The following is a 24640-nucleotide window of genomic DNA, read 5'->3' as shown; positions in this document are numbered from 1 at the left end:
AAGTGTTTCTAGGGGTTTTGGAAGCTGAAGGGACAGCTGTCACTGTCACTCTGAGAATCTTTGCACACTAGGGATGCGTGGAGGGTGGTGAGACCCTAAGAACCTTAGCAACTGACTAGAAGGTGCTGACCTTGCTGCGGAGCCCTGGTGGTCCGCCGCAGAACCCGGCCTGGGAATCGTTCAATGCCAGCATTTATTCAGGTTCCTTGGGCCAGAAACTTACCTTCTGTGAGTTGTGCTTCCCACAGCTAAGAGGATGCTCTGTGCAAGAGAGCGCAGGCTCATTCCTTCTGCTAATGGAGTTCTCCGAACTCCTGTGTTCCCAGTGGGTTTCCCTTCTCCCCTGCTGAGCTGGTGGCCTTCGTTCGAGCTCCTCCTCCGCACAGCTTGCTCCTCCCTCCTCCCCGCACCTTGCACCTGAGCCTGATGGTCCTCCCGTGGGTCAGCACCTGAGGATCTGCTGGGCCTGGCGTGGCTTGCTGAGCAGGAGCTCGGAGCTCTCTGGGGACTTAACTGCCTCCCCAGCCCGCAGGCCCGCCCTGGCTTAGCACCTGGGCGGTTGACACACCTCCTGTGGTGGTAGCTAGGAGCAGCTTGAGGGTCTTCTGCTTGCTGCAAAGTTGTTTCAGAGGTTACCTTTTCTCATTTGCATAGCGTGGACGCACCTGGTTTTGTTTGTTTTCTTTTTTTGGTGAAACTATAAAAGGAAGAGGGTAAACGAGAAAACATCAGCGCCTGCTTAGAGCTATGACACTGGCTACTGCAAAGGGACCCAAGGGCTGCTGTTTGATAACTAGTTCAGGCCTGAATCGTAGTACTAGTGAGGAAATCATTGTAACTGAGGGAATCTTCGGAGTGGTGCAGTATGTCTTTTTGGCTCTGGGTGTGTGTACCTGGTGTGTATTTAATGATATCTTATGAGTCTGAATGAATTAAAAAGGCTTCTCATACTTCTTAAATTATCTCATTCATCAGAGAAGGCTTCCGGCAGAGCAGCCCAGTAGTTCAAGTGGAAAGGGAAGGAAACAGTTAAAGGGTTTTAAACTGCTAAAGAGGGCTTTTCTGTTTTTCTGGGAGGGCAGCAGTTTGCATGGAAATCACAGCTTTTATACATTAAGTATGGTTATGAGTCTCTTCTCTTAAGCTGTGTGAGAAATGTGGACTTTTTTCCCCAAGGGAAAAGGAGAACTAGGACCAAAGGGGCATGTAGCTTCATGCCAAGGTCTTTCAGGTAACAAAGAAAAGGGAGAGACTGGTTGGTACTTAGAAAATAGAGGATTTTGTTGATAAATAGTTTTTGCCATAGCATGCTTAATTCAGGCCCCACTCAGAGAGGAAAACTTTAGCCACAATTTTTGGAAACTCTACGATTTTATTCTTTTCTTCTCCCATCCAAATTCCACCATATTTCATCACAGGCAAACCCAAATCACACTGCATAATAAGGACCATTCCAGCACTTCAGTGCCAAGTGCTGGCCTTGCTACAAGGTCCCACATTACTTGAATGATGGTAGTCAGAGAGGCTGGGTTAAAATCAGAAGACCATAAAATATTATCAGCAAGAAATGATGCAAGAAATAGCAGAAGTATTCAAATTTAATTTTCTGAGCCAAAAAAAGGAATACATTATGTAAATATAACGCTACAGAAACATATGACAGATCAAAGAGATTTAGATCCTTCATTTAGTAATAGTAACAGTAATTACAGTATAGTGTTAATAGTAGTGCCACTGGTAATAATATACTCATTTGTTTAATAAGATAATAAAATGAGTTCAGTTTTTTTATGTGCCGGGCATTGTGTTAATATTATTTTATCTCACTGAAGCTTTATAAAGATGCTGTGATGTTGGCACCACATTCTATGCACAAGGAAACCAAGATTGAGAGCAGAAGTTCTTAAACTTTAGCATGCATGAGATCAACTGAGATGGTTGTAAACTACTAATGATTTGCATTTTGAACCAATTCAGCATGAAAATATGTCATAAGTATTCATATGGACTTTAAAAAAATTAACAATATATCTTGGAGATAACATATCAGTAAAAAGAAATCTACTACGTCCTATTAAATGACTGCATACTATTCCAGAGAAAAAATGTAACATGATTTATTGAACTACTATTTTACTGATGAACTTAAATTTTTTCCCCAATTTTTACAAGCATTATTACAGCAAAAATATTTATACCTTATTGTATGAGTGGGAGAATTTCTCTGGGCCAATTGATTTCCAAAGTGGAATCCGTAGCCCACCTATGTCTGAAATCACTCAGGATGCTTCTTAAAAAATTCAAAACGTACCTTCAAGGAACATGTAATCACCATATTATCAACTCTCTTTGAGCCTGGAAGAAGACACAAAGCTTCTGAATTCATTCTCAAAGCTAAAAAATTGATTCTAAAATTAGACAAAGAGAGCGCAAAGAAAGAATATTAGGTGCTAATCTAATTGACATTGATGAGAAGTTTTAGAAAATCAAATGTACCTGTACTTTAGAAGAATCATATATAATGATTAAATAGAGTTTAATCCTAGGAATGCAAGTATGTTTCTACTTCAGGAAAAATTTATTAACATAATTAATTAAGGCAACATTAGAACACTTTTCTCTCCCCAAGACTGTACCTTGAATCTCTTTATAATAATAAGGCACACTTCAATATATGAAGAGCCAGAGAACGGCCAAAAAAGTTTAACTTTCTCCCCTTATCAAATACAGTGCCAGTTTTCACTGACACTACTCTGTCTCTCTACCTAAGAATGGGCTCTTGAAGACCTAAAATGTCCAAGGCTGCAGAGCCCGCGTAGTCATGGGGGTGAATGATGAAAGTGTTGTTTATTTTGGGGAACTAACTTTGAGTATGAAGAAAAAAACATACTAGGACAGTGGGGCAGAGAGGATGGGTTAAGAAGTGCTGAGGAAGGAGTAAATCATTGAAACAAATTATAGGTTTATAATGGTGTCCAGTGACAAGTTTCTCAGCATATTTGGGACACTGAAGGGAAAAGTTCTCCAAGTTATTTCATAGAAGCATCTAAATAAAATAAAAATAAAATCTAAGCAAATATTTCAAGCAAGATTTTTTGACAGTATTCCATTTTTTGCTTTTTTTTCTTGGTGTGAAAAATATGCAGTCTTCCTCTTCAATGGGGCACAGAGCTACCTTTATGCATTGCTTAGGGGCAAAAGTTACAGCTAATGATCACAGTGTGTCAAACTTATCTTCTCCCCACCCAAAGGAAAACTGTTTACATGGTAATAACAAGAGGATTCTGTAGGAGTAACAAGAGGATTTCCCACAAAGGCTTACCAACTTATGAAAGAGAAAGCATTTGATCAATTTCATTGCCTACTCAACCAACCCCAAAATTATTAGGCTAGAAATAGAAATTTTTCTTAACCTGATATAAAGTATTTACAAGAAATCCACAGGAAAGTTCAAAGATAACCATGAAAGATTAATTACTTTCTGTTAGAGTCAGGAGCAAAGCATCTCCTATGACTGGAGATGACAGACAATGCAACAGGGCAAGAAAAAATATAATAAAGGGCATAACCATTAGAAAGAAGGAGGAAAACAATTACTGGTAAACATTATTTTTCACTAGAAAAATACAAGAAATTCAAATGAAATATTGTTAAACAAAAGAGGTCAGTAAAACAGCTGAAACCACACCAATATATAATGAGCAATAGCATTCTTATAATAATCATCAATTAGAAAAGGTAATAGACAAAAGATTCTAATTTTTATGGAAAAAAACCCTAGATGTAAACTTAACAAGGCATATGAAAAAAAGAAAAACCCTTAAAACTTAGGTGAATAAATGGAATGACACACCAGTACAAGAAGACACAACGTTGCAAACATTTTCCCTCCATATGAATCTATAAATTCAATTACTTTTAAAAGAACCCCATTCAGATGTTGTAGAGGGAATATAATTTCTTAGGGAGAAACTAAGCTAAATGCCCAGATATATAGATTCATTTCATACTAAAAGTTTTGTAATAGAGATCATCCCTGATTGGTTATTGTCAGGTGGAATTTAATGTTTACATTATGTGATTTAAAGGCGAACTGAAAGGGTGTCCCAAGTTCGCAATCTTTGCAGGGTATTTTAATTTTTACACTTTGTACGAATATTCAGTTTCCTCTTGAAAGGAGATTGCATGTGCCCCTACCTTCTTCTCTTCTGTTCTAACAGAGAAAATGTTTTACCTTCTCTCAAAGGTCAGTCTCGCCTGGCGTTCCCTGCATCACGTGCCGGTCTTTCCCTCCAGGTTGTTTCCTTTCCCTATCTACAACCTTTCCCTGCTACAGGATGCTTCCCAACAGCATTTATACATCTTTTTGCATGTCCATATGATTAAAAAATTCCCTTGAGCCCTCATCGACTTCTTGATGCTATTTCTTCTCTCCTCATTCTGTCTCTGCTTCCCCGGTATTTCTGAGAATGTAAATTTGATAGACATCAACCTATAGACAGTATTTAAAGCCAGGAAAATATTTTTTCTTTTTCCAAGTATCAGACCCATATGTCCAACTGTCAAATTGAAACCTCTACTAAGATGACTTACAGGTATCTCAAACTAAACCCCTGGAGAGCATCCTCTATTCCTCTCCTCCCCGCACGAGTCTGCCATTCCCAGCTGCCACCTTGCTCCTCCCCAGCTTTTCGGATTGAGCCCATGATGTCGTCTCCCATTACCGACTGCACAGTTCTTCTTGACACTTCAGCCAATCTTGTATATTCTGTTCCTAAGTATTTCTCCCATCTGCCTGCTTTTCATCATCTCTCCTTTCACCATCTCTCGGGTGAACCACTAGGATGCCCCTTAGGTATTCTCCTCTGGCTTGTCTTGCCCTCATCAACTCCATTCTTCTCCACTGCAGCCAGAGTGATCTTTTAAAAATACAAAGTGGTTATGTAATTTCCCTGCTTAGAACTCTTTGTTGGCTTTATGTCACTCTTAGGAGAATGTCTCCAATTTGTCACGTAGCCTTCAAAGTCCTGCCTGACCCGCTCACCTGCCTGCCTTTCCACCTCCACCTCTCACCTCTGTCCTCCAGCTTCTTCAGTCTATGTGCCCTTGCTATTTTTCAGTCTTCTGAGTGTATGGAGCTTTTCCCCACTTTATGCTATTCATATATACTACTTTTTCTGTCTAGAGCGCTCTGTCCCCACGATATTTTGCATTTTTCCTTCTTACCACTTAGCACAGTTTGTGCCTATGTAGTTATCTGTGTGATTATATTTAGATGTCTATTTCCTCCACAAAAACTTAAGTTTCATGAGAGCCAGGCCTGTGTCTCTTTGGCTCACCAAATAATGAAGTGACAGGCATAGAGAGAACACTCAAAAACATATGTTGGGTGTAAAAAACAGATGATAGCTAATACTTTTATGCCTGGTAAGGGCAGGCACTGTAATACTTTTATATGTGGTGTTTCACCTAATCCTTACTATCACCTCCATGAAGTATTAGTTCTCTTATTTTGCATGTGGGGAACAGAAAATCAGAGAAGCTAAGCAGTTTTCCCAAGGAATGGCTTATTTGGGATTCAAATTTAGGTCTCTCTGAATTCTAATCAGGTGAGCGCTCTGCTGCACTTGGGCAAATAGTAGTAGATGGATTAGCCAGTGTGTTTTTCCTACACTAATTCTTTATTAGTCAGGTGTCAGTGACTATAGCCTGGAGAGAATGGGGGTATAGTTGAGACGTGAATGGGACTATAGAACTACTTAGACCCTGGATATGTGTGGAGGGTAGGTAGGTGGGGCATCATGGGGATTCCAGCCATTAGGGGGTTATGAGCAAATGAAGGCATTGGGTTCTCGGGGATGGATGGGCACTAGAAAGAAGGGAGAAACAGACACAGTGTTCCTTACTTTGAAATAGTGCCTGGGCCTTGCCATGATTATTTTGGTGCATATCAGAAGCAAATACTAAAAAGGATTCAGATCTACTTCTTCCTTCCACCAAAACCTCATCCGATCAATCTCATAAAAGTATTTACTTCTCTCTGTGGAATGGGAAGCCTTATTTTATTTATATTCATTTCTTTGACATATATCAGTATCCAACAAAGCACTTGATAATATTTGCTAAGTGAATGAATGGGTGAATGAATAAACTTATTGGCCAGTGATAATGCTTTGCTTTATATATCATTCTTCTCTTGGGAATTTCTAGACACCCTAGATTAAAAAGAAGGATTAAACCTAAGGATGGGGATTTCAGTATCTTTGCCAAACAGTATGAAGATATTTTAGAGTATTGGGACTTATGGCAGGGGTTGTAAAGTCTGGATATTATTGTTGAAATACATGTGAATTGTGAGTAAAAGTTTTAGGAACCTTCATGGTCTCTGGGATGTATTTGAACTCAAGGGGAAAGGAAGTTATTTTGGAAACCCCAAGCATTAAATAAATGTAATTTATTGGAATTTACAAAGAAATTCTTAAAGACTTTGGGAATTTTAAAAATATATAACAATGGAAATGTTTAGAACAGTGAACACCTCTACAGAAGTAATTCTTATATTTATATAGAACATAAGCACTTCATGATCTTAGGAATGGAAAATACAGACTAGTTTGCTCAGAAGTTATGAACTTGAATACAACGTGTTAACATGTAGAACAGAGGTTATTTACTCAATATTTATTAGTCAGGTACTATATTCTAAGTTCTCTTTTAAGCATCAATTATGCATTTATGAAATAATGCATATAATTTTTAAAACAAATAGAATACAAGCATTTTATTTTTAAGGAATTTAATAGTGTTTTGGAGGGGTTTTTCCCCCCAGCTGGAAGAAATAATTGAAAGCTTGAGAAAACAATAATCAATAACATTAAAGGCAAGTAAAGAATCTCATAGTTTTCTGGACACATTGCCCTCTCTAGTGTCAAGCAGAGAAAAAAAGAGAGGATTTGTTTTCAAAAAAGAGCTGAAGGGGAAATAAACTCATTGAATATAATGTTTGCTACATGGAGCTATATCACTTATTTCATAGATCTTCATGTTTTTTCTTCAGAATTAAATTGGAAAATATATTTATTTACTAGAAGTTGATTTCATTATTTTTCTTAAGGAAACAAATCAAAACAAAAACCCACATAGGAAAATAAATTTGGTGCCTCATTTGGCTTTAACACTAACTGCCACATGTAAAAATTTAATAATTGGATCACCTGAGACTTATCAGTTTATGCCTTTCCAAATATGAATGTATCATTTACTGCAAGGGTTGGAGAGGAATTTAATCATGAAACTTCAGGTTAGTACAGATTCATTGATGATATATTGAGATAACAGAATTATGTGGATAAAGCCTCTGACCTCATTATGTGGATAAAACATCTGACCTCAAATTTATCAGAACGTCTGCTCTTCACTTTTATGTCTCCTGGGGATTGCAAGGTCTAGGTTTTTGCTGTTGTTATCCTGTTGCTTGTTTTTTTGAGTCTCGAGTCATCTGAGCAATCAGAGCACCATGGACCTTGTTTCAAGTGGCAACACCAATGACCATGGGCATGCAGATATCTCTGAGGTCCTGTTTTCATTTCCTTTGGGTAAATACCCAGATATGGAATTTCTGGATCATATGGTGGTTCTATTTTTAATTTTTTTGAGGAACCTCCATACTGTTTTCCATTGTGGCTGTGCCAGTTTATATTCCCACCAACAGTGCACTAAGGTCCCATTTTCTCCAATTTCTTGCCAACACTTGTTATCTGTTTTTTCTTTTTGATAAAAGCCATACTAAGAGTTGTGAGGTGATATCTTGTAGTTCTGATTTGCATTTCCCTGATGATTAGTGATGTTGAACACATTTTCATGTACCTGTTGTACATTTGTATGTTTTCTTTGGGTAATGTCTATTCAGTTCCTTTGCCCATTTTTTAAATTGAGTGGTTGCCGGGACAGGGAAGATGGGGAAATGAAGAGGTACTAGTCAAAGGGTACAATGTTCAGTTATGCATGATGAATAAATCCTAGAGAGCTATTGTAAAGCAAAGTGCCTATAGCAAACAGTACGATATTCTGTACTTAAAATTTGCTAAGAGGGTAGATATTATGTTAAGTGTTCTTATCCCAAAGTAATAATTAATAATAAATAAGTAAATAAATTGATTAATTAAAAGGGTGGGAAGACATTTTTTGAAAGAATAGATAGGTTTATGGCCTAGATTGTAGTGATGTTACATGGGTGTATACTTATCTCTAAACTCATTAAGTTGTATACATGAAATATGTACAGCTTTTTGCATGTCAATTATACATCAATTTTTTAAATATTAAAGTTGTTTTAAAAAAAGGCAATACCAAGTTGGCCATGGTGAATTCTTTGAAGCCTAATGGAGAGAACTGCAGCATAACAGCATCTCAAGACTAAAAGCAAAACAAAACCAAGAAAGCTGGAATGAAAGAAGGCACAAATTCTTTTCTATTTCTATAAAAATGGCAGCACCTTCTGGTATGTTCCTTTCAGAATTTGGGCTTTAGAGGATTGATCTGATACAGTTGGTAATTTTACTTAAAGACCTTCCTATTAAATAGATTCAAAATATTTTTGAAGAACAGATGGTATAGATTAGAGGAAGAGATAAACACTGTATGTTAAACATTTTATTGATCAATTAAAATATCATAATTTAAAATGTTGATTCTACTGTGGGAATTATGCATGTTTGTCTGTGATGGAGAAAGACACAGAGAGAGTGTATGTGGGGAGGGGATGGGAATTTGTTGTCCGAAGTTTAAATTGGACTCTTCTCATGAGGTGAGAGTGAAGAGAGCAGCCTCCCCCCACCCCCACCCCAAACACACACACACCAGGCAGGCAGATGGCTTTTCTTCAAGGTGTAAGGAAGCTGGCTTTCAGGGCTGAATCATGTGCCTCTGGGTACTTTGAAAACTGCCTCTTCTGCCTATTTTTAAGACCAGTTTGAAAAAAATGATAGAGTAGAATAAAGAAACTACCTGTGTGGATTTGACGAAAAAGGCAGGCTGTAAAGTTAGCAGCTCTTTGAAAAGCATATAGTTATAGAAGGACTGCATCATCTTCTAGCACTTCTTTGCTCTGCTTTTTCTATAAGAGAATGAATTCTTTATAAATGAATACCAACATCTCTGTAAATTAGTCTACTTGACGTTCATTTTCAATCATGTTAACCTTTCATTCCTGTGAACTGTTTATGTATGACAATTTCCATTCTGTTATAAAAGTAATTTTTTTGGATGAGCCATCCTCATATATCGTGATAGATGGAATATTTGGATAAATCATTAGAGTCACCAAAAGCTAAATGACTACAAAGGAGAGAAAATACTACCAATGACTGTGTACATATGTATATCTAAGTATCTAAAATAGTTACTTTAGAGCTAAAAATAGTCTTCTCTTTTTAAAAAGGAAGATTGGGTCACTTAATAGTGATTGAAATGGCATTAAAACTTATTTTTCCATTGGTTCACATATTTATGGGAAAGTATTGGAGCTAAGACTGAATGTAGAAACAAGCTCATTAATTATGGAAGGTACAGGAAAATAACAAGCCTACAAATAGTCCTTGTATGTCCTGCTCTGCCCTTGCATGCCATCATTCTCCCCTAGAAGTCAGAGACATGTCCAAAGTTGGTGTAGGCTGTGTTCCTGACAATAGCAGGGTTGTAGTGGAAACTGTCTTCACCACCTAAGTTATGGGCCTGATACAGTGAATATAACACAAGCAGTGGGTCTGCCTGCCCTAAATTGTGCTTATTCATGAGACCCCATCATTATTCCCAGGATCTGTGCCCTTCACCCTTGATCTCTTTTCTACAGGATTTAGATGAATGTCAGACCGTTGGAATGCTACACAATAGTGACCTTGATTCCCTGACTTTTCTGGGGAAAAAAATGAGTTTAAATCTAGTGTTGAAATTATATGGCACGCTTTGTAGCTATAGTAGTCAGATCATTCCTGATACAAAGAAGCCCTCGCCTTCTGTCAGAGACATCTGCCTTTTGATTTGGCTCAGGATTTCTGGTCTTCAGGGTAGCTATGCATTTATAGAAGACTAATGCCTCTTTGTTTTTATTTTTGTAGTTGCATTTGATACGTGGGGAAAGTCAGGTGATTTTTCCTTAGTGTTAACTTTCCAGATATTATTTATAAAGCTTTATCCTTCTCATTGTAAAATACAACCATTTCAGGGGAGAAAAAACCCCAAACACCGCTTGGGAAAAAACACTAAAATAAAGATGGTGGGATGTTTAGTGTTTGATGGATGAACAAGTGGAAAGAGGGTGTAATTCGGGACCAAGAGGCACCACCCCATGGCTGGTCCTGAGCTCCTTTGAGTGGGAAAGCAGTCTTTAATTACATCTGGTACTCATTAATTCTTTTTGGAGTCTCTTTCCAGATATGTTCCCCCATCAGCCTCCCATCGAGCAACAGAAATTCCAGATGGTTCCCTCCATATGCCATTGCTCATTCTCTTCAGTAGGATAGATTGGTCACTGACACAGTAGGATGCAGGAGCCTTGGCCAAGTCAAGACAAGGTGAAAAGCATTGGGCCACAGTTAAATTAGATGTGGTCTATCATTCAAGTTTCTAAGTGGGTTGTGTGCATAACTGCTTCTGAATGATTTTTCTGAAACATCTTGAGTAACTTCATGGAAATCATGCTACTTCTAGGCAATGTGGCATATTGGTCCTAACTTTCCACACCTGAAACAGAGAGAAATCCTCTAGAAGCTGTCATTATAGCTGAGGGTTGGTCCATTTGGACCTGATCTGCTCTAAAGACTAAGTCAGGAGGAAGTGTTTTGCCTGCATCACTTGCAATGCTAGCTGTCATCTCTGTTACCATAATACAAGGAGAATTCTTTTACAAAATTCTTTAGCGGTAATAGGTTTATTTCATTTTCACAGAACTTTGTTATAATAGGCACTTGGACAGACCTTCTATTTTGAAGTCGATGAAAATGAAGATGAGGTCAATCTCCATGTAATGAAAAAGTATATTTTCATTTCAAGGATATTGCATTGTATTTATTTGTCTGTCTTCATCTGATGATGGAAAACATGTCTAACATATATATTTTTTAACATCTTTATTGGAGTATAATTACAGTGTTGTGTTACTTTCTGCTGTATAACAAAGTGAATCAACTATATGCATACGTATGTCCCCATATCCCCTCCTTCTCGCGTTTCCCTCCCACCCTCCTTATCCCACCCCTCTAGATAGTCGCAAAGCACTGAGCTGATCTCCCTGTGCTATGGAGCTGCTTCCCACTAGCTATCTATTTTACATTTGGTATTGTATATATGTCAGTGCTACTCTCTCACTTTGTCCCAGCTTACCCTTCCTGCTCCCCGTGTCCTCAAGTCCATTCTGTATGTCTGTGTCTTTATTCCTGTCCTGCCCTTAGGTTCATCAGAATCTTTTTTTTTTTTTAGATTCCATATATATATATGTTAGCATACGGTATTTGTTTCTCTCTTTCTGACTTACTTCGCTCTGTATGACAGACCCTAGGTCCATCCACTTCACTACAAATAATTCAATTTCATTTCTTTTTATGGCTGAGTAATATCCCACTGTATATATGTGCCACATCTTCTTTATCCATTCATCCGATGATGGACACTTAGGTTGCTTCCATGTCCTGGCTATTGTAAATAGTGTTGCAATGAACATTGTGGTACATGACTCTTTTTGAATTATGGTTTTCTCAGGGTATATGCCCAGTCGTGGGATTTCTGGGTCATACGGTGGTTCTCTTTTTAGGTTTTTAAGGAACCCCCTTACTGTTCTCCATAGTGGCTGTATCAATTTACATTCCCACCAACAGTGCAAGAGGGTTCCCTTTTCTCCACACCTCTCCAGCATTTCTTGTTTGTAGATTTTTTGATGATGGCCATTCTGACCGGTGTGAGGTGATAACCTCATTGTGGTTTTGATTTGCATTTCTCTAATGATTAGTGATGTTGAGCATCTTTTCATGAGTGTATTGGCAATCTGTATATCTTCTTTAGAGAAATGTCTATTTAGGTCTTCTGCCCATTTTTTGATTGGGTTGTTTGTTTTTTTGATATTGAGCTGCATGAGCTGCTTGTATATTTTGGAGATTAATCCTTTGTCAGTTGCTTTGTTGGCGAATATTTTTTCCCATTCTGAGGGTTGTCTTTTCGTCTTGTTTATGGTTTCCTTTGCTGTGCAAAAGCTTTTAAGTTTCATTAGGTCCCATTTGTTTATTTTTGTTTTTATTTCCATTTCTCTAGGAGCTGGGTCAAAAAGGATCTTGCTGTGATTTATGTCATAGAATGTTCTACCTATGTTTTCCTCTAAGAGTTTTAGAGTGTCCGGCCTTACATGTAGGTCTTTAATCCATTTTGAGTTTATTTTTGTGTATTGTTTTAGGAAGTGTTCTAATTTAGTTCTTTTACATGTAGCTGCCCAGTTTTCCCAGCAAAACTTATTGAAGAGGCTGTCTTTTCTCCATTGTATACTCTTGCCTGCTTTATCAAAGATAAGGTGACCATATGTGCATGGGTTTATCTCTGGGCTTTCTATCCTGTTCCATTGATCTATATTTCTGTTTTTGTGCCAGTACCATACTGTCTTGATTATTGTAGCTTTGTAGTGTAGTCTGAAGTCTGGGAGCCTGATTCCTCCAGCTCCATTTTTCTTTCTTACGATTGCTTTGGCTATTCGGGGTCTTTGGTGTTTCCATACAAATTGTGAAATTTTTTGTTCTAGTTCTGTGAAAAATGCCATTGGTAGTTTGATAGGGATTGCATTGAATCTGTGGATTGCTTTGGGTAGTATAGTCATTTTCACAATGATGATTCTTCCAATCCAAGGACATGGTATATCTCTCCATCTGTTTGTATCATCTTTAATTTCTTTCATCAGTGTCTTATAGTTTTCTGCATACAGGTCTTTTGTCTCCTTAGATAGGTTTATTCCTAGGTATTTTATTCTTTTTGTTGCAGTGGTAAAAGGGAGTGTTCCCCTAATTTCTCTTTCAGATTTTTCATCATTAGTGTATAGGAATGCAAGAGATTTCTGTGCATTAATTTTTTTTTTTTTAAGGTTTAACTTCTTTTTTTTTTTTAATTTTATAGCTACTTTATTTATTTATTCATTTATTTTTGGCTGTGTTGGGTCTTCGGTTTGTACGAGGGCTTTCTCTAGTTGCGGCAAGCGGGGGCCACTCTTCATCGCGGTGCAGGGACCGCTCTTCATCGCGGTGCGCGGGCCTTTCACTATTGCGGCCCCTCCCGTTGCAGGGCACAGGCTCCAGACACGCAGGCTCAGTAGTTGTGGCTCACGGGCCCAGCTGCTCCGTGGCATGTGGGATCTTCCCAGACCAGGGCTCGAACCCATGTCCCCTGCATTAGCAGGCAGATTCTCAACCACTGCGCCACCAGGGAAGCCCCTGTGCATTAATTTTGTTTCCTGCTACTTTACCAAATTCATTGATTAGCTCTAGTAGTTTTCTGGTAGCATCTTTAGGATTCTCTATGTATAGTATCATGTCATCTGCAAACAGTGACAGCTTTACTTCTTCTTTTCCAATTTGGATTCCTTCTATTTCTTTTTCGTCTCTGATTGCTGTGGCTAAAACTTCCAAAACTATGTTGAATAATAGTGGTTAGAGTGGGCAACCTTGTCTTCCTGATCTTAGTGGAAATGGTTTCAGTTTTTCACCATTGAGAATGATGTTGGCTGTGGGTTTGTCATATATGGCCTTTATTATGTTGAGGTCAGTTCCCTCTATTCCTACTTTCTGGAAAGTTTTTTTTTTTTTTATCACAAATGGGTGTTGAATTTTGTCAAAAGATTTTTCTGCATCTATTGAAATGATCATACGGTTTTTCTCCTTCAGTTTGTTAATATGGTGTATCACATTGATTGATTTGAATATACTGAAGAATCCTTGCATTCCTGGGATAAACCCCACTTGATCATGGTGTATGATCCTTTTAATGTGCTAGTATTTTGTTGAGGATTTTTGCATCTATGTTCATCAGTGCTATTGACCTGTAGTTTTCTTTTTTTGTGACATCTTTGTCTGGTTTTGGTATCAGGGTGACAGTGGCCTCATAGAATGAGTTTGGGAGTGTTCCTTCCTCTGCTATATTTTGGAAGATTTTGAGAAGGATAGGTGTTAGATCTTCTCTAAATGTTTGATAGAATTCGCCTGTGAAGCCATCTGGTCCTGGGCTTTTGTTTGTTGGAAGATTTTTAATCAGAGTCTCAATTTCAGTGCTTGTGATTGCTCTGTTTATATTTTCTATTTCTTCCTGGTTCAGTCTCAGAAGGTTGTGCATTTCTAAAAATTTGTCCATTTCTTCCAGGTTGTCCATTTTATTGGCATATAGTTGCTTGTAGTAATCTCTCATGATCCTTTGTATTTCTGCAGTGTCAGTTGTTACTTCTCCTTTTTCATTTCTTATTCTGTTGACTTGAGTCTTCTCCCTTTTTTTCTTGATGAGCCTGGCTAATGGTTTATCAATTTTGTTTATCTTCCCAAAGAAGCAGCTTTTAGTTTTATTGATCTTTGCTATCATTTCCTTCATTTCTTTTTCATTTATTTCTGATCTGATCTTTATGATTTCTTTCCTTCTGCTAACTTTGGGGTTGTTTTGTTCTTCTTTCTCTAATTGCTTTAGGTGTAAGGTTAGGTTGTTTATTTGAGATATTTCTTGTTTCCTGAGGAAGGATTGTATTGCTATAAACTTCTCTGTTAGAACTGCTTTTGCTGCATCCCATAGGTTTTGGACCATCATGTTTTCATTGTTTATTTGTTTCTAGGTATTTTTTGATTTCCTCTTTGATTTCTTCAGTGATCTCTTAACCAAGAGAGTAGTGTATTGTTTAGCCTCCATGGGTTTGTATTTTTTACAGTATTTTTTCCTGTAATTGATATCTAGTCTCATAGCATTGTGGTTGGAAAAGATACTTGGTATGATTTCAATTTTCTTAAATTACCAAGGCTTGATTTGTGACCCAAGATATGATCTATCCTGGAGAATGTTCCATGGGCACTTGAGAAGAAAGTGCATTCTGTTGTTTTGGGATGGAATGTCCTATAAATATCAATTAAGTCCATCTTGTTTAATGTATCATTTATAGCTTGTGTTTCCTTATTTATTTTCATTTTGGATGATCTGTCCATTGGTGAAAGTGGGGTGTTAAAGTCCCCTACTCTGATTGTGTTACTGTCGATTTCCCCTTTTATGGCTGTTAGCATTTGCCTTATGTATTGAAGTGCTCCTATTTTGGGTGCGTAAATATTTACAATTGTTATATCTTCTTCTTGGATTGAACTGTTGATCATTATGTAGTGTCCTTCTTTGTCTCTTGTAATAGTCTTTGTTTTAAAGTCTATTTTGTCTGATATGAGAATTGCTACTCCAGCTTTCTTTTGATTTCCATTTGCATGGAATATCTTTTTCCTTCCTCTCACTTTCAGTCTGTATGTGTCCCTAGGTCTGAACTGGGTCTCTTGTAGACAGCATTTATACGGGTCTTGTTTTTGTATCCATTCAGCCAGTCTATGTCTTTTGGTTGGAGCATTTAATCCATTTACATTGAAGGTAATTATCAATATGTATGTTCCTATTACCATTTTCTTAATTGTTTTGGGTTTGTTTTTGTAGGTCTTTTCCTTCTCTTGTGTTTCCTGCCTAGAGAAGTTTCTTTAGCATTTGTTGTAAAGCTGGGTTGGTGGTGCTGAATTCTCTTAGCTTTTGCTTATCTGTAAAGCTTTTAATTTCTCCATCGAATCTGAATGAGATCCTTGCTGGGTAGAGAAACCTTGGTTGTAGGTTTTTCCCTTCCATCACTTCAAATATGTCCTGCCACTCCCTTCTGGCTTGCAGAGTTTCTGCTGAAAGATCAGGTGCTAACCTTATGGGGATTCCCTTATATATTATTTGTTGCTTTTCCCTTGCTGCTTTTAATATTTTTTCTTTGTATTTAATTTTTGATAGTTTGATTAATATGTGTCTTGGCATGTTTCTCTTTGGGTTTATCCTGTGTGGGACTCTCTGGGCTTCCTGGAATTGATCGACTATTTCCTTTCCCATGTTAGGGAAGTTTTCGACTATAATCTCTTCAAATATTTTCTCAGACCCTTTTTTTTCCTCTCCTTCTTCTGCGACCCCTATAGTTCGAATGTTGGTGTGTTTAATGTTGTCCCAGAGGTCTCTGAGACTGTCCTCAATTCTTTTCATTCTTTTTTCTTTATTCTGCTCCCTGGCAGTTATTCCACCATTTTATCTTTCAGCTCACTTATCCATCCTTTTGCCTCAGTTATTCTGTTATGGATTCCTTCTAGAGTATTTTTAATTTCAGTAATTGTGTTGTTCATCACTGTTTGTTTGCTCTTTAGTTCTTCTAGATCCTTGTTAAATGTTTCTTGTATTTTCTCCATTCTGTTTCCAAGATTTTGGATCATCTATACTATCATTACCCTGAATTCCTTTTCAGGTAGGTTGCCTATTCTGTCTTCATTTATTTGGTCATGTAGGTTTTTACCTTGTTCCTTCATATGTAACATATTTTTTTATCATTTCTTTTTTTTTTTTTTTTTTTTTGATGGGTGGTGCCGTATTCCTGTTTTACTGGTTGTTTGGCCTGAGACATCCAGCACTGGAGTTTGCAGGCTGTTATATAGAGCTGGGTCTTGGTGCTGAGATGAGGACCTCTGGGAGGCCTCACTCTGATTGATATTCCTTGGGGTCTGAGGTTCTCTGTTAGTCCAGCAGTTTGGACTCAGAGTTCCTTCCACAGGAGTTTGGGCCTGACCTCCGGCCTGGGAACCAAGATACTGCAAGCTTCGTGGTGCGGTAAAAAAAAAAAAAAGTAAGAAAGAAAGAAAAAAGGAGAAGTACAATATCAACGAATAAAAAACAAAATAAAATTAGAAAGATAAAAATTGTATTTGGAAAAATAAAACTATAATTGAAACAACCAGTTGCTGGGGGTTCCTTCCATCCTCTTAGGTGCCCGTGGTCCCCCACTGGTGTCTGGTAGGTGCCCTAGCTGTCCTGACTCATCTTTGACTTCCTACCACCCAATAAGATTTAGCACAGGAAGGAAAGAGGCAAGAAAAAAAAGGGGACTGGGTGGATCCAGGAAATTTCAAAGTGAAAGGTGGCACTGAAAGAAATAAGAATAGTGTTTCTACTCTTGCCTTCAACCTATACTTTGCTTCTGATGGCTGTTGGGTTTTACATGTGGGGTGTGTGTGTACACTCTTTGGTGTTATTTTTGAGCACCTACCAAATTACGGGTATTGTTCTATGTGCTGAGCAAATAAACATTAGAGTCACAGCTATGGTCTCTGTTCTCACAGAGCTTAAAATAGTTAGGCTAAGAATGATTTGTGGGAAATTTGTTGGTATATTTGGAGTGGGTCAGGGAATTTAAAGAAAAACGTCTACGAAGGGGGAATGTGCTAAAGACCAAAGGGAAAACTTTAAATTCCATGTAATAGACATATTTTAACTGAGAAGTATATTCAAAAGAGGCCTAATATCATGCTTTTGTGTGTGTGTGTGTGTGTGTGTGTGTGTTGTGTGTAAGTATTTTGTGAATGAGAGAAAACATTTATTGAAGAAATTCAGTTATTTTGTACAGTCAGGTTCAACAGGCAAACACTGGTGGAATGGGCCATAGGTTGGAAGAGATAAAGCCTATTTGTATAGAACTCTTGTATTGAAAGGTGTTTGCTTGAAATAATTTCTGTCTTGCTTTTGAAGTCATGTTAAAGTCATGAGCCTATAAAATATATGTTAAACCTAGAACATTCTCTAGATATTTCACTCTTTTGTTTGAATGTGTGGAAAGGAGCAGACATGAAATTGAAATGCAAATTTATTTTCATCTGTTTAGCCTGATTATTCATTTTGTATCAGTCACTAATAAACTCTTGAATTTTAAGGTGTGTCGGGAACTAAACTCAACAGATCTGGGCAATGTTTATTTAACAGCTTTATCTTTGATGTCACAATAAGCACTAGGGGTTTTTAAAAAGGGATGTTCTCTTCTCCTAAGGAAGTAACAGTTGGAGAGAAAGACATAATTACACTGAGGACCAGCCCAGTGACAGTTCCCTCCTTACAAGCAATAATCATGTATGTAATTACAATAATGTGTTTTAGTGCTATGTTGTAGGAAGGTCCAGGGTATCACTAGAGAGAGATTTCCACAGGGGAGTGGTAGATCCAGTGTAAGACCATGAATGGCTTACCAGCAGAGCTAAAACTTGGGTTGCTTCTGATGGATGAGTGGGTGATGCAGATGCTGTTTGGCCCATGCCCACACCATGAGAACCTGTGTTCTACTATTTAACGGAGACACAAGGGGAGGGAGGGAATACCTGCAGGAGAATTTAGGGACCAGGTCCGAGATGTCACACTTCAATTCTGCCTACATTTTATTGGCTACACCTCAGTCACATGGCTTCATTTAATTGTAGAGGAGGCTAGAAAAGGTAGTCTAACTATGAACCAGGAGGAATAGGGAAATGGTTGGTTCACGACCCTCTACTGTCTACCATAGGAAGGTGTGGTGGTCTTATCCTTTGAGCAGTAGGCAGGAACCAGAAAAGACAACTCCTGAGAAGTTAATTTGGGTGAGCAGGTCCTTAAGAACAACAGGTGCATTGTTTTCTGGAATGAGAAGTGAGATTATGTTAAAAAATTCCTTAAATATGAAACAGAAACAGACTCACAGCCATAGAGAATAGACTTGTGGTTGCCAAGGGAGAGGGGGTGGGAGAAGGAAGGACTGAGAGTGTGGGATTAGCAGAGGCAAACTATTATATATAGAGTGGATAACCAACAAGGACCTACTGTATAGCACAGGGAACTATATTCAGTATCTTCTAATAACCTGTAATGGAAAAGAATATGACAAAGAATAGATATATATATGTATAACTGAATTACTTTACTGTACACCAGAAACTAACACAACATTGTAAATCAACTATACTTCAACAAAATAAATTTTAAAAAAATTCTTTAAAAATCTTTGCATGTGTCAGTGATTATGGTACTTAAGATGTAAGCAGAAATGTTTATTTGATATCTTTAATTTAGGTTGAATTACTACTAAGCCTCAGAAAGTAACACTTAATACTTTGGCACACATGAAATATTTACTGTTTTAAAGGTGAATTTTTACTCATGTATTACTCTATTGTTACTTTCAAACAAAAATCAATGTTTCTTCCTCCTGAAGTTGTATGGAAACTGCTTTTATGGAAGGGGAAATGAAGAATAAGTTTTAAGTTGTCCCGTGAGCTCTGCAAGCTTGCCAAGCTAATGGACAACAGTACTAATAATGAAAATGTCCAGCGTTTATTGAGCACGTACCAGACACTGGGCTTTTCGTGGTGGGATTGGGGAATTGAGAATGGTTCAGCCCTTTAGGTCTATTGATTCATTTAATCCTCACAAAAACCTTATGAATGAAACAGGTATTTTGATTATCATCCTCACTTCACAGATTAGAAAACTGAGGCACAGAGGGGTGAAATTGTTGGTCCACGCAGTCAGACAGTAGCAGAGCTGGGATTCACATCCAGATAGCCTGACTTCAGAGGCCAAGGTCGTCTGTATGGCTGTCTACCTCTCAGACATGAGAGCCAAACTGGAGGGATGGGGACAAAGGGTGTGGAGCTCATCTGGACGTTTGCACTAAAATAGGCTTGGGGCAGCGTTTGGGGCATCGGCAGTGCCTTTGGCCATGACCCTCGGTTTGTGAAGCGATCGCAGAATGTATGCATCATGCCTTCTTGTTTCCCCTGCCTCTTTATGAAAGCCTAGCCTTTGGAAAACCATTTGTTATTCCACTTCCTGCCCCTGTCCTGGCCCAGGCAGCAAGGGAAGCAGCTCCTGAACTGCCTGGAGCACCGCAGTGCAGGTCACTGGAGGAGAGGAGGTAATTCTCATTGTGTTTATGGGTCTGAGCAATTTCTTTTCCTTCTGCAGACAGGACTGTCCTTGTGGATACAGATCTTCCGTCCCTCAGAGGCCTCTATGTGATGGGGACTCTAGAATTCCCTGTGGACAGAAGCAACGTTCTGAGCATGGCGTGCATGCTCATTGCAGGCGGGGAACTGAGAGTTGGTGAGTCAAGGGCAAGGGCACCAGGCTTGGGAGGAGAGAGAGGCCTTGGGAGAGGATGGTGTCCTCCCGCGGGTTGCTTGAGGGAGTTTGGGGAGGGCTGAGGCAAGGAGAAAGTTTGCTAGTAAAGCTTCTGCCTGGCAGGCTTTGGACACAGAGGTGATGTTTGCTGGTCACCCCCTCCTGTCCACCCGCTGTCTGCTGCCATCTGGTCCCAGGGTCCTCATGCTCATTGCAGGGCTCTTTTTGCCTCCTTCAGGTCTCACATCAATTCTCCCTTTAGTGCTTTGTGTGAGAATTTACCCGTGGCTCACTCTTTCAGAAGATCTTGTAGGGTGGACTGGTTATCCTTTGATCAACCAACTCACAAGAAAATTTCAATTGCTGTCTTAGTGCACATCCTTCAGAGAACAGACCTGAAAGCTAAGCTGTGCGCTCGTGCTCTACTGGGGCTGAAATCGCTGTGAAGTGAGAGTGAGTCTCTCAAGGAAACAGGGCTGTTTGCGCAGCGTGGGAGATGCCTTGAGAGGAGCCTTATAGAACCATCACATCCTAGGACAGTAAAGGGAGAAAGCTTGGGAGAAGGCAAGCAATTCACCTGGCCCCCTCCCCCCCAAACCCATGAACTGCTCTGTCTGTTATGTTTTGTGGCTTCCTGGTCAGGGGCCAGAGATGCAAGGGTGCTAGGAGATGAGGGTCCTCCCTCTGGGAAGTGAGGGATGTTGCAGGATGGAGTGGATCTGGGGTGGTGTTTAACCAGGTCTGGTACACTGGCTTACTTAAATAAAAACCCGAGTTGCTCTAGGTAGGCTCTGTACTTGAAACTGTTGTACACAGTGATGGGAAGACATGTCCCTTGCCCTCAAAGGAACTACTTTTGAACTCAGAAAGGCTTTCTACTTTGCCCCCACAGAGGAGATTAAAAGAGAATTTTCCGAAACAAAAATACCTTATCCCAAAGAAACAATCTCTGATGGTGAGGAAATGTTTAGATATTATTGTTCAGTAGCATGCAAATTTTAGACTCTCTGGAAGGAGAGACTTCTAGGCCTAACTACCTGTCCAAAGTTTAAATCACTGCAAGAAGCTTCCTGAAAAATTTTGATCAAACCTCTTCTTGAATGCTTCCAGTGACAGAAAAATCAAAACCTTTTGAGACAACGTGTTCCCACTTTTAAAAAGTCTATTAGAATTCTTTCCCTTCTTATTGACAAAGTCTATCTATCTTCCTCTAATTTCTGTTGGTTCGGGTTCTTCTGTTTGATCTATTTAGGACGAGTGTCAAACTCTTTCTTTTGATAGCCCTTCATCTACATTTTATTGAATCTTCTCTTTTTCAGGTTATGCAGTTCCTATTATTTTAGCCATATATAAATCGCAGTTATTTTAATCACAGTTATTATTATGATTATATAATTATAGTTATATCATTTTAATCACAGTTATTGATGTTTTAAAATAATTTTTATTTTTTGCTTCTATTGTACCACCTGGAAAATACAGAAAAGCAAGTAGAAAGTTATACAGAAGAAATAAAGTAATCACTTACACTCCCAAATGTAAAGATAGATGCAGTTAATGTTTTGTAGTCCTAAAATCATTTTTTTCCCTACATGTGCATGTGTACATGCACACACGTGCTTTAAAACATAGAGTATGCAGTTTGATAATCTTTTGAATCCTATACTAACAATGTGAGAATTTCCTCAATTCATTCTATTTCTAAGACACAATTTTGATAGCTTTAATATTCCACATCCATGTGAGTCTATATATATACATACCTGCATAATAATTTAGTCAACTGTTTTTCTATTGTTGAACTTCAAGGTTATTTCAGGTTTTGTTTTTTCTGTTTTTTTTGTCCTTGTAACTTACTCTGCATTGAACATCTTAGTACTTAAGTCATTATTTACATCTCTGATTATTTTCTTAGGATAGACTTTTATAAGTGGAATTAATGGGCCTAAGGGTAAGTGCATGCTTTAAGGTCCTGAATGCATATTGTCAAATTGCTTTTCGGAAAGATTTTACAAATTTGCACTGCCTCCACATTTCTGAGTTATGAGATCCCCTCATGCTTCCTGAAATTGTCGCTAAACACACTTGTTTTGTTTAATTCCTCTGAAAGTATGAAGCCAAGGGGAAAGAACTATTCTCCAGATTAAGAGTATAAGCATAAGTCATGACTTATTCTGAACAGAGTAAAATGAATATAGCAGAATTGGGCTATATTCATGGGCTCTAAGTCAGACAGCCTGGGGTCACATCCAACCTGGTTACCTACTTGCTGTTTGGCCTTAAGTAAATCAGCCTCTGGATGCCTCTATCCCTTCATCTGTAACATATGATAGAACCTACCTCAGAGAGATGCTGAAACCATAAGTATAACAGCTCCTACTAAGTGCTTGGCATATAGCTGGTGTTTAATAAATGCTAGTTTATCTGTAAGGGTGCCTGCAGGAGGTACATGTCATACTAAATTGGGCAATTGGAGGAGATTTTAATGAAGGAACCATTTACAAAAATCCAAATGGCCTGGGACAAACCCCAGGGCTAGAAACAGGAGAGTATCCTTATCATCCCTTCCCCTAAAGGAGTAAGAGAAGGAGATTGTTACTGGAATCAGAGATGGAGGTGAATGCCTGAAGATGGTTGTCAGACAGCAACATGAACTTTTGTGTGACTGGGACACACTCAGTACCCAGAATGACCTCTGGGAGTAAATACCCACATCTTACTCTCTGTCCTCCCTCGCCTCCTGCTCATGCTACCATTTAGCCAAACCCAACCGGAACTCCGAGTAAAGGAAGACTCATTGATGTCCTGTATCCAGGACAGCTGTGTCCTGGGGCAGTGAGCAGAGTAAAGGAGGGCAGAGTTTGGAAATGAAGTGTCAGTGGACGCTCTCCACCACAGATATGGTTTTTCTTTTAAAACAGCCAAAGATTCAACTTCATCCAGCTGATTATGCCAACTACTTCATCAACTCTAATTCCTTCTCTTTTTGCATATGCTGCCTCAAATACACATCTCTACATTGTACACTCGTGTAAGAATTATTTTGTTTTCACTTGGGTTTTAGGGAGACCTAAGTGCAATATTCTTTACTCGTCTCTTTTTTTTATTATTTCAATCCATCTTTCCACAGTGAGGAAATCCTTTTGGCTTCTGATTTTTTTCCTCCCAGATTAATATCACTTGCTCATTTGTTTAATATTCTATAAAATTCTCATCCAGTTAACTGATAGAAATATTCAATAAAATTGAGCCTTGTTCTTGTTACTACAAAACTTACTTCAGGTTGGCATCTTCTATTGCTAAGAGTGGTCTTTTTTTGTAAGTTTTTTAGGTTTCTGAGGTCACTTATTACTATAATTCAAACTTGTTGCCTGAAAATCTGTACCTTTGAAGGGAAATGACACAATGCCACTTTCCAGTTTTGATTTATACATTACAAATCTTATTTTTAATTGTGTCCATTACCAACTATATTTTTATCTATTACTAGACAATAGTATGTTCTTTTTCTCTCTGCTTGTCCATGTCTTCCAGGCTTAAAGGTTGATTATCTGAAAGGAACCCATCTGCCCAATCCTATGTGTATGATGCCTGAAGGAAGACTTTCAACCCATCTGTCCCATTCTACCACACCCTAAAGAAATCCCAACATGAAATAGATAATAAGACTAGTTAGCAAATAAACCTAATAGATGTGGACATTGGCACAGAGCACTGCCAGAGTCTATCTGCTATCTGATGCCATTTGATCCAAGTTCCAACATTGTGGAATTATATTTCTTGGTGATCCTGCTTTTAAGGCAACTGGTGCTGGCAAAAGGTATCAATTGACTTTTAGTAGAGTGGAATCATAATGCTAGCATTAGAAAGGAAGTTTAAGATCAAAGCTTTGCTTAGAGGGCTGCAGCTGCATCACAGATGCCAAATTCAGTTTCATTCTTTGTTCAGTGGTTGTCTCATTAGTCTGATAAAACACTTAAGATAAGCTTAAGGTATTTCACTTGTTTGTCCATCCTTTCATTCATCATGTTTTTTGCTCATTGCCTACCACGTGCCAAGTACCACAGGAGAGGTTGATGTACAGAAATAGAAGTCATGAACCTAGCTTTCAAGAGATGTCTCAATAAAGCCATGGAGACAAACAAATGAAAACATAATTGGAAGTGTCACCTCCTCCAATGTGGAGGGGGATTAAAGATAAAAGAAGAGATCAGAAAAGGCACATATTTGTGGATGAGCATTACACCTTCAGGAAATTGTAGGGAATGGGTAGGTCTGGATTGTAGGATTTATAGAATGGTGGTACCTGATGAAGCTTCTTGGCCTTATGCATTATGTTAGGGAGTTTGGGTTTTATCATGAAGGCAGTGCACAGTCACTGGTTTTAAGCAGGGACGTGACATGATTAGATCTGGTCTTAGAGTGATCACTCTTGGCAGTGTGGGGGGATGTG

At 38.5% G+C, this 24640-nt stretch overlaps 1 protein-coding gene across 19 annotated transcripts in view; it reads left to right on the top strand.

Annotated features, from left to right (window-relative positions):
• The window catches only part of PKHD1 (PKHD1 ciliary IPT domain containing fibrocystin/polyductin), a 476353-nt gene that overhangs the window by 255130 nt on the left and 196583 nt on the right, over positions 1-24640 (top strand). For 18 of the 19 annotated variants that reach the window (XM_082346239.1, XM_082346233.1, XM_082346232.1 and 15 more), the window contains one exon: positions 20032-20169. The exons of the other annotated variant lie outside the window; for it this stretch is intronic. In XM_082346239.1, coding sequence (XP_082202365.1) covers positions 20032-20169 — 138 coding nt within the window. The remainder of the gene's footprint in view (positions 1-20031; positions 20170-24640) is intronic. 19 annotated transcript variants of the gene reach the window in all.

Source organism: Balaenoptera borealis (assembly GCF_965194805.1).
Source record: "Balaenoptera borealis genome assembly, chromosome: 12".
NCBI lineage: Eukaryota > Metazoa > Chordata > Mammalia > Artiodactyla > Balaenopteridae > Balaenoptera > Balaenoptera borealis.
Note: the sequence above shows the minus strand (reverse complement) of the source record. Positions and strands in the feature narration are given on the sequence as shown.